Genomic DNA, 10,928 nt, shown 5'->3' on the forward strand with positions numbered 1-10,928 from the left:
ACCCTACATATCTATTAATACAAAGGTGATACAAATATATAAACAAGATTCTCATACTTGGCAGATCATAACATCAAGAAGGATGTGGATAAATTGGAGAGAGTCCAGCGGAGGGCAACAAAAATGATTAGGGCGCTGGAGCACATGACTTATGAGGAGAGGCTGAGGGAACTGGGATTGTTTAGTCTGCAGAAGAGAAGAATGAGGGGGGATTTGATAGCTGCTTTCAACTACCTGAAAGGGGGTTCCAAAGAGGATGGATTTAGACTGTTCTCAGTGGTAGAAGATGACAGAACAAGGAGTAATGGTCTCAAGTTGCAGAGGGGGAGGTTTAGGTTGGATATTAGGAAAAACTTTTTCACTAGGAGGGTGGTGAAGCACTGGACTGGGTTACCTAGGGAGGTGGTGGAATCTCCTTCCTTAGAGGTTTTTAAGGTCAGGCTTGACAAGGCCCTGGCTGGGATGATTTAGTTGGGTTTGGTCCTGCTTTGAGCAGGGGGTTGGACTAGATACCTCCTGAGGTCCCTTCCAACCCTGAGATTCTATGATTCTATGATTCTATGATTTCCACAGATACCTTACACGGCATCTCTGGCACGATTCATTGCAATTTTATAATATTAGTGTCAATAACATCACAAAGTGTTCCGCATATTTCACACAGCATCGCAACATGTTCATGGATTTTAAGGCCACAGGTGGACAGATTTAATACTACAAATAATAAATAATAAATAACAGCTTGCTTTAAACAGCTGCTCTCACGGCACTTGACAAAGGACAGCGGTAGTGTTATCCCCATGTTCCAGATGGGGAAACTGAGGCACAGTTGGGGCGGTGATTTGCTCCAAGTCGCCCAGGAGCAAGAAAGACCAATGAACCTGATTCAGCCATGGAGACTCATCCACTGCAACAGATTGCAAAGCTGGCTACAGGCCAACTGCACCCATAAGCAATTCCCTTAGCCACTCCAGTTTCCCAGTATCACCACCAGTGCCCTCGTTATGGGGACAAATGGTTATGAAAACCAATGCCCCAGTAAAAGAAGAAAGGTTCTCCTGATCCCAAAGGACCAAGCCCCAGACCCAGGTCAATATACAAGTCAGATCTTACCCATAAATCACGCTGTTGCCAATCCTTCAGAATCTAAACTCTAAAGGTTTATTCATAAAAGGAAAAAGATAGAGATGAGAGTTAAAATTGATTAAATGGAATCAATTACATACAATAATGGCAAAGTTCTTGGTTCAGGCTTGTAGCAGTGATAGAATAAACTGCAGGTTCAAATCAAGTCTCTGGAGTACATCCCCTGCTGGGATGGGTCACTCAGTCCTTTGTTCACAGCTTCAGTTTGGAGCAAGATTCCTCCAGAGGTAAGAAGCAGGATTGAAGATAAAATGGAGATGAGGCAGCTGCCTTGTATAGTCCCTTCCAGGTGGAAGGACACCCCTTTGTTCTTACTGTGGAAAATTACAGCAGCAAGATGGAGCTTGGAGTCACATGGGCAAGTCACATGTCCGTGCATGGCTCAGTTTGCAGGCCGATGCCATTGTTTATATGTTAGTTTGACTGTTTCCAGGAAAGCTCAGATGTGGATTGGCGTCTCCCAAAGTCCATTGTCAGTTAAGTGTTTCTAGACTGGGCACTTACTGAGAATCGCCCCTTCTCAAGAAACTAACCAAATGCTTCATTGAGGCTACTTCGAATCAAACACATTGATATACAACTATAGAGCCAATATTCATAACGTCAGCTACACAAATGACACACGTACAGCTAACGTAATCATAACCAGCAAATTATAACTTCTTTGTAGACACCTCACACAACCTCTGTACAATATTTGCTGCAAATATAGAACAGTGGTTGCAACAATGATCTACACGGTCACAGTTTATGTCAGTAACGTCATAGGTTACAAATACATTTTTCTTTGTTTCTTTTAAAGAACATGCAACAGTGTTAAAAATACACATTTTTGAAAGTCTTGTTTCTTTTGAAGAAAATCGCTCCGTCTACCAGCGGAAATAAATAAGTGACACCAATAGCTGCACATTATGAGCAATAACTTCCTGACTGTCACCAAATCCCGTAAGCTCCTGCCACCCACCCCAGCCGATCCCACTCCTCTGAAACACATAAGGCAGGTTCTGGAAATCACGAGATGGGCTTCGAAATCACAAGATTTTAAAACATCATAAATAAATAGTCAAAATAAATAGTCACATCTGCCCTCTGGGGAGCAGGGGAGGCTGCTGGAGCCCTGTGCATGAGGGGTAGGGGTGCTCCAGCCAATGGAACCGAACACATACAGAGGATTTCTGGGAACAGTTCCCCAATCCTGTTGTATTGACATGGGTCAGTCCCCGTCTCTCAGGGAGCTCTCCCGTCACAAGGGTCAGAGACAGGAGCAAGCCCTGGTGTAGTGGCTCTGTGCTGCCCATAGAACTGCGACATTCTTGCTATAAAGTGCGGCCATCGATTCTAGTGGCTCCCGGCTACAGAGCTTTGGTGTGAAAGTGAGGGAGCTGCCGGGAGATCAGCCCCGAGGCCGAGGGTGGGTGTACCCAGGGCTGGGCAGGCGCCAGGGCCCAGCTAGCTCTGGGGTGAAGGGTCCTCCACATCCATTGTCTTGGTGAGGCAACTCTCTGAGCAGCGTCCGCAAGTCCCACGGCTGGGAAGCCAAAGGATCCTTGTAGCCACCATCACAGACAGGATCATGGCGCCCAGACAGGCCACCAGCAGCCAGTCCCAGCTGCATCTCTGCCCTGCAAGAGAGAGCCCAGAGCTTCCTGTGAACAGGGCCTGAGAGCCAGAGCGAGCTTCCCGGGCTAAGCCGTGTCACCCTCCCATCTGGGCCAATGCGGCAAAGCCCAAACTTGCTGAGAAGCAATACCCCACTCTGCCACTGGGGGGCAACAATGGGTTAAATAACTGTGCTCAGCCGCTAATCCCCTCCCCACGTCCCGCTGTGGGGCAGAGCCCTGCACCGGCTGGACAATTCCTGTCCCCCTTCCCCACTCACCGGGTCCTGCTGCCACTGTGATGTGCTGCACGGGGGTCTCCCGCCCAGGTGCTGTCACCAGGAGCACGGTGAGGTTGGTGCTCTGCCCTGCGGGCACGGCCAGCTCGCTGCGCAGGGTGTAAAGGCCCCAGGCGTCCACGGACTCTGTGGTACTGCTGAGCTCCGTCAGGTTGGTTCCCATCCCGTCCCTCCACGCCACGCTCGCCCGGGGGTACCCGCCCCCTGAGCTGAAGGTCAAGAGGGTGTGGCCCAGCCGAAATGAGGGGTCAATGGTCAGATGAGGCTCACTGTAGGGTGCTGAAAGGAAAAACACTTCCCATGTCTCTGGAGTTTTTCACATCCAGCTGCTTGACAGGCTCCAAACACAGGAATTGCTTCCCCAGTGCAGAGATGCAACTGCCTCTGGGGTGGAACAGCCAGGTAACAGCTGCCCAGCAACACAGCACAAGAGGTTAAGCTGTGCAGTTTGAGGTTAAGCCATGAAGTTTGGGGTTTGAGCCAGCTTTGAGGAGGGACATCGCCTACTGTTTGTCTGAGATCAGATCCACTCAGGATGGCCAGTGTCCACCCCACAACCGAACACTCTCCTCACCTTGGTCTTACCAGCCAGAGCCAGTTACCATTTACAGGGATACTGGTTTCCTTCTGCAGAAGGTGTTTTGGGGCCAGATCCCAGCTGGTGTCAATCGGCAATGGTGCCATTGGAATCAATGGGGCTATGCTGGATAACGCAGCTGAGAATCCTGGGGTTTTCAGTCGTGTTTCCAACATTAGCTTCATTTTCCTCCCACTGATATTTAAGAACATGAGAATGGTCTGACCCAGTCTGGCCAAAGGTCCATCTAGCCCAGAATCCTGTCTTCTGACAGCGGCCAATGCCAGGTGCCCCAGAGGGAGTGAACAGAACAGGTAATCGTCAAGTGATCCATCCTCTGTCGCCCATTCCCAGCTTCTGGCAAACAGAGGCTAGAGACACCATCCCTGCCCAGCCTGGCTAATAGCCATTGATGGATCCGATCCTCCATGAACTTATCTAGTTCTTTTCTGAACCCTGTTATAGTCTTGGCCTCCACAACATCCTCTGGCAACGGGTTCCGCAGACTTCCCTATATTATAAATCTGCTGCCTATTAATTTCATTGGGTGACCCCTAGTTCTTGTGCTATGGGAAGGAGTAAATAACACTTCCTTATTGACTTTCTCCACACCTGTCATGAGTTTATAGACCTCACTCATATCCCCCCTTAGTCGTCTCTTTTCCAACAGTCCCAGTCCTATTAATCTCTCTTCATATGGCAGCCGTTCCGTACCCCTAATCATTTTTGTTGCCCTTTTCTGAACCTTTTCCGATTCCAATATATCTTTTTTTGAGATGGGGCGACCACATCTGCACGCAGTGTTCAAGCTGGGGGTACCATGGATTTATAGAGAGACAATATGATCTCTTCTGTCTTGTTATCTATCCCTTTCCTAAGAATTCCCAACATTCTCTTCGCTTTTTTAACTGCCGCTGCACATTGAGTGGATGTTTTCAGAGAACTCTCCACAATTACTCCAAGATCTCTCTCTTGAGGGGTAACAGCTAATTTAGACCCCATCATTTTACATGTATGGTTGGGATGATGTTTTCCAATGTGCGCTACTTTGCATTTATCAACACTGACGTTCATCTGCCATTTTGTTGCCCAGTCACCCAGTTTTGTGAGAGCCCTTTGTAGCTCTTCACAACCTGCTTTGGACTTAATTTGAGTAGTTTTGTATCTTCTGCAAATTTTGTCCCGTCACTGTTTACCCCTGTTCCCAGATCGTTTATGAATACGTTAAATAGGACTGGGCCCAGTACAGCCCCCTGGGGGACACCACTATTTATTTACCTCTCTCCAATCTGAAAATGGACCATTTATTCCTACCTTTTTTTCTGTCTTTTAACCCAAAAAAACAACAAGGAGTCGGGTGGCACCTTAAAGACTAACAGATTTATTTGGGCATAAGCTTTCATGGGTAAAAAACCCACTTCTTCAGACTCCAGGCATCTGAAGAAGTGGGTTTTTTAACCCACAAAGGTTATGCCCAAATAAATCTGTTCGTGTTTAAGTTGCTCCCAGACTCCTTGTTGTTTTTGTGGATACAGACTAACACGGCTACCCCCGGATACTTGTCTATTAACGAGTTACCAATCCATCAGAGAACCTCCCCTCTTATCCCATGACGGCTTCCTTTGCTTAAGGGACAGAACCCAGCTTGTGCCTCTAGTTCTACGCACCCTACCCCAGTCTGAACCGTAGAGTCTGGAGTGCCGGTGGCCAGCCTAGAAGGACACAGTTCTGAATCTGTGGCTAACTACCAATCTCTGCCACCCTTCAGCCCTCTATGGCACATTGCTTTAAGCCCCAGGCTCCTAAATGGAGTCGGTAAAGCAGTAAAGGCTGATTCTAGGCAATACTTCTCCCATCACAGGACATGCCTAACCCACGGAACTCCTTGCCACAGAGATCACTGAGGCCAGGAGCACCGCAAGACTGAAGAAACGATTGGACATTGCTATGGAGCAGAGCATCCAGAGTCGTGGTCGGGGGCTGCAAACCCTCCTGCTTTGGGGAATCAGCTGTAGGTCGGAGATCTTCGACTCTCTGCTCCTGCCAGGAGACCTCTCGAGGTCCCTCCCAGCCCCACATTTCGATGCTAAGATGCTGTGTCCACGTTTGTCTGTCACTGTGCACTAGAGATACCCTTGCCTCTGCCTCTCCAGCAGTGGCCATGCTTGGAAATGGGCAACCGGGCTACGTGGCCCCATGGGTCTGAGTCAACCTTATCTTCTCCAGGCAGCTGGTGGAGCCTGTAAACCTACGTCACAGCATCTGGTGTCAGCGCTGATTATACCCACAGTGCCGGGCACTGACCTCTCCCGTGCCGCTGCCCACTGGTGTGAGGTGGGAGATTATCTCTGAATAAACCAGCTTCCAGCCCAGCCTCCCTCAGCCCATTGGGTATCGAAGGGCAACGGAGCCTTAGGAGAAAGTTCAGGTTGAATGAGCCGTACCCATCACTGTAACCTGCCTCATCTCCGAAGTCGTGCCCAGCTCCGAGGTGACGTGGCAGCGATAGACGCCCTCATCCTGCGTGCGGACACCCCTCAGTGTCAGGGACGCGTTCCCCTGAGCCAGCACCTCTGGATCCAGCTGGGTCCGGTTCCTATACCCCTCGTCCTGTCTCCCCAGCTGGTCCTTCCCGTAATAGTGACTATGAACCACCAGGGCCTCTGCCCCCGCCCGCTCCTTCTGCCAGGTGACGGTCAGGCGCTGGATGTTCATCCCGGGCTGGGACAGGAAGAGGCAGCTCAGGGTGACGTCCCTCCCGAACTGAGCAGTGACAGGCGACTCGGCTGTGATGAGCCCTGAAAGGGAAACAGAGTCAGGGACAGAGATCCTGGCCACTGCCCAGGCTCCCTCAGCCCTGGGACCTCTGTAACCCCAGGAGGTTAGTACCAAATGGGATGGGAGCTTGGGGGCAGGAAGAGATGAAAGGGGACACGGGCTGACATGCTTCAGGGACCAGGACATGGAGCCTTTCACCTGTCAGCCATTAGGTCAGTCAGTGGCTCGCATGTGAGACGAGTTGGTGGGTCTCCGCTCACACCAATAAAACCACCCTCCCAACTGGCCCTTTGCTTAGCAGCAGAGAGGCTGAAGGCTTGACAGGCTCCAGAGCTTGATCTCCAGCCATCCCCCTACATGGCAGTGGGGCAAATTGGCGGAGGGGTGAGAAAAGGATCTCTGTGATGCTCTCTCCCCTAGCAGGAGCATGACTGACACTGAAACAGAAAGGCTGGGGAGGTGTTTGAACACTGGAGGGCCCAGTGAGTTCTCTGTCACCAGCCCCAAACCCTCAAACACTCGTGATTTAGGACCCCCGAAAGCCATGAGCTCGGCTTAGAAATGAGGCGATTGTAACTAATAATACACGGGCGGGTCTGCTCATTGGCCTTCTGGCTTCCGAGCCCTCGGGCTGCACCCAGGTCGGGTTTGCAATAGAGCAGGTCAAAAGTTTGGTCTGAAATGTTGTTTTCAAACAAAAAATGGCTTCTGAGGTTTAAATGAACACACGTCCCCCCCCTCCACACACCCTTTCTCCAACAGCTGAACAGTTTGGGGCATCCAAAATCCCCCAAATTTCAGTCACAAGCAAAAATATTTTCAGTTTTCTAGTTTTCAGGGTTTTCAATGAAAACACCGCAAAATTCCTGAGGAAAAATTTCAGCAAAACCCCAAACTTTTCCACTGACGTTTTTCTTGGTAACAAAAATCCACATCCCGACCCGCTCGGGCTTCTCCACAAACGTGAGGGCAGAAATCTTAGTTTTGAACCAAATAATTCCTTTGTAATCCACAGTCAGCAGGAGCTGGGCTTTCCGTGAAACGCTCAATACCACCATCAAGGCGTGACCCTCTGGGACCGAACGGGCAGAATGTGCGGGGAGAGGAGGTTTCTTAATTGAAAGGGTTTGAGAGACCTGAACAAATATCAACTCGTTTTCCTGTTCGTGTTCAGTAACCACTTCCCCGCACTGGTGGGCACTAGAGCGTCGGCCCTGAAGCCGAGCTTGGGCACTACAAGAGAGCTCAGGAAACTCCCCGTAGTTTGTAAGCAGGGCAGGACAGGACAGCAGGGGCTAGCAAGTGAGATACTCACCCCAATGAGCCCCCCACACAAGGAACAGGAAAATTGGGGAACAAAGGCCGGGGCACATCACACGCTGCAGAGACTCAGATTTGCCCTGCAAGAGAAGCGCAGACACTGATTGGCAAAGCGACCCCCCAACGCCCTACGGAATTGATTTCGTAGTTACGCCCCCCATCCTCCAACAACATCTCCCAGCTCCCAAGCAGGACCCAACTCAAACCAGCGACTTCATCCCGGCCCCAGGTCAGCAACGAGCAAAAGCCGGTCCCATTTGACAGCTCCTAATGGATGTACTGGCTCAGCCAGCCCCATTCCGAGCGTATCAGCACCCTCCTGAGCCCAACGTCCCACCCCCACGCCCCGTTAGCCTCCCTCTGCCTCTCGCTGCACCACAACCGCTCCTCAGCCACAATCAGAGGTCAAGACAGTCCGTGCCCTGGATCAGACATTGCCGCTCAGCCACAGGGCAGATCTCGACCCTACCGTGGAGACAGGCGGACGCTGTCTGACACAAGCAACCCGAGTCACTGACGTACTCACCGGAGCAGCCCAGAAGGACCCGGCAGACAGAGCCCAGAGAGAGTCGCAGTCAGGAAATGGACCGGCACAGGCAGTGTGGCCTCCTGAAGCCTGCTCTGAATATCAGTCGCTCCTTGCTGGGTATTTAAATCGCTGAGCTAGGGAATTCCCAACAGCTCATTGGTGGGGGAGTGGGGAGGGGAAGCACAGGGGTTTCCAAATACAGTGAAAGCAAATGTCCCTACACTGATTGGCTTTAGCCCACCACGATCAATTCCCTGTAACCAAGGCGGAAAGCGAAACAAAGATGGAATCCCCCGTAATTTGCTTTAGTCCTCAACCCACACACACAGGCAGTCTCTGAGGGACCTGCTGCGTCTCACCATGGAGCTGTCAGACCCGTCAATGGCTGGGGGTTTAAACAGCCTGTGACCACAGCGTATCCTGTGGTAACTGAACCCTTCCGCCAGGTGGAGTTGGCAGCAACAAGGGCCGGGTTCCGTATCCAGGGGTCCCTCTCAACAACACAGCACAGAGCCGGCTCGAGCCCCCACCCAGTAATCTGGGGAAATTACCCACCAGCCCCAGGAGTCTGACACCCTGATTCCCGACACCAGTGGTTTCCCCAGGAATTGAAATTAGGGGGGGTGTTCAGATTTACAGGAGGGGTGTCAGGACCAATGAGATATGTAAAAGAGATATGAATAAAGTAAATGTTTTGTTAGGATTATGCAAATTTAACATAAGAATAATGCAAGTTACACCAAAACACATAACAGGTCTAGATTTCTAAAAAAATATACATTTAAAAAAAAGTATTTAATTTAAATTGACTTTTGAAAAGTAAGCCATCATGGGGTAAGAGGGAAGATCCTCTCATGGATCAGTAACTGGTTAAAAGATGGGAAACAAAGGGTAGGAATAAATTATCAGTTTTCAGAATGGAGAGAGATAAATAGTGGTATCCTTGAGGGGTCAGTACTGGGACCAGTCCTATTCAACATATTCATCTGGAAAAATGGGTAAACAGTGAGGTGGCAAAATTTGCAGATGATACAAAACTATTCAAGATAGTTAAGTCCCAGGCAGACTGCGAAGATCTACAAAGGGATCTCACAAAACTGGGTGACTGGGCAACAAAATGGCAAATTAAATTCAATGCTGATAAATGCAAAGTAATGTAAATTGGAAAGCAATCTCAATTATACATACAAAATGATGGCATCTGAATTAGCTGTTAACACTCAAGGAAGAGATCTTGGAGTCATTGTGGATAGATCTCTGAAAACATCCACTCCATGTGCAGCAACAGTCACAAAAGCAAACAATGTTGGGAATCATTAAGAAAGGGATAGATAATAAGACAGAAAATATCATATTGCCTCTATATAAATCCATGGTACGTGCACACCTTGAATACTGTGTGCAGATCTGGTCACCCATCCTAAAAATATATATATTGGAATTGGAAAAGGTACAGAGATGGGCAACTAAAATGATGAGGGGTATGAAACAGGAGGAGAGATTAAAGTGACTGGGAATTTTCAGCTTAGAAAAGAGATGACTAATGGGGATATGATAGAGGTCTACAAAATCTTGACTGGTGCGAAGAAAGTGAATAAGGAAATTTTATTTAATCCTTCACATAACACAAGAACTAGCAGTCACCCAATGAAATTAATAGGCAGAAGGTTTTAAAAAAACAAAAGGAAGTATTTCTTCACACAATATAAACCCAGGGAACTCTTTGCCAGGGGATGCTGTGAAGACCAAAACTATAACAGGATTTTAAAAAGAACTAGATAAATTCCTGGAGAACAGGTCCATCTGTGGCTATTAGCCAGGATGAGAGGGATGCAACGCCATGCTCTGAGTGTCCCTAGCCTGTTTGCCAGAAGCTGGGAATGGGCAACAGGGGATGGATCACTTGATGATTCCCTGTTCTGTTCATTCCCTCTGAAGCACCTGGACTTGACCATTGTTTAAGACAGGGTACTGGGCTATATGGACCATGGGTCTGACCCAGTATGACCATTCTTATGTAAAAATTAATTATAATAAAAATGTTTAGTACAGAAACTCCCCAACATAATGACCTCCCAAGATAGCAACAATGTGAGATAACAACCTTGGCAAATACTGCATTTTAAAAATCTTGGCCTACTGGGAAACATATTTATATAAGTTTCCATTCCCAGTCACAAATCTAGCATTCTGGAGCAAAGTGACTAAAATATAGTCCAACAAACAAATGTTTATTTAACATGCCCCTCACTTTTCCCTCCACCACGCTCCACTCACCGGTGTTGTCCTTGGTCAACGGAGACTCAGAGTTCAGAGGTGCTTTCACGTGAGTACACCTTCCAGGTGGGGGACAAAAAGGCACAGTTCGCTCTGGCCACGGCTGTTCGTTGTCCCATGGTTCACTCCACCACTCTGTTGCCAATGGCCCTGCACAGTCACCTTCTGCTGTCACCTACCACTGTGACCTCTGTGAGTTGGTCTCTTGAGGTTCCACCAGCTCTCAGTGATTTCAGCTGAGCCCTCAGTGCGGGAACCTTGCTGCTAGTGCAGTCTGGGCTGTCTCTTACACAAAAACACTGTACCCACAGGAACACTGTCCCCACAACAGGACTAAGCACTTAGACCTGATTGTCAGTGATTTCAGCTGCAGTGGTCACTTAACAGAACAAAAGACTATCTAT

General features: G+C 49.0%; 1 protein-coding gene across 1 annotated transcript; it reads right to left on the reverse strand.

Annotated features, from left to right (window-relative positions):
* Nucleotides 1–1,227: 1,227 nt before the first annotated feature.
* LOC120390000 (CD276 antigen-like) lies at nucleotides 1,228–8,398 on the reverse strand. The gene is made up of 5 exons (XM_039512188.1): nucleotides 8,245–8,398; nucleotides 7,714–7,798; nucleotides 6,065–6,418; nucleotides 3,026–3,322; nucleotides 1,228–2,768 (listed from the first exon to the last, which is right to left on the reverse strand). The coding sequence occupies exons 2-5, from the start codon at nucleotides 7,769–7,771 to the stop codon at nucleotides 2,596–2,598; spliced, it is 882 nt and encodes a 293-aa protein (XP_039368122.1). The 5' UTR covers nucleotides 7,772–7,798; nucleotides 8,245–8,398; the 3' UTR covers nucleotides 1,228–2,595.
* Nucleotides 8,399–10,928: the final 2,530 nt, after the last annotated feature.

The sequence above is a fragment of the Mauremys reevesii genome, linkage group 24 (assembly GCF_016161935.1).
Source record: "Mauremys reevesii isolate NIE-2019 linkage group 24, ASM1616193v1, whole genome shotgun sequence".
In the NCBI taxonomy this organism is placed as follows: domain Eukaryota; kingdom Metazoa; phylum Chordata; order Testudines; family Geoemydidae; genus Mauremys; species Mauremys reevesii.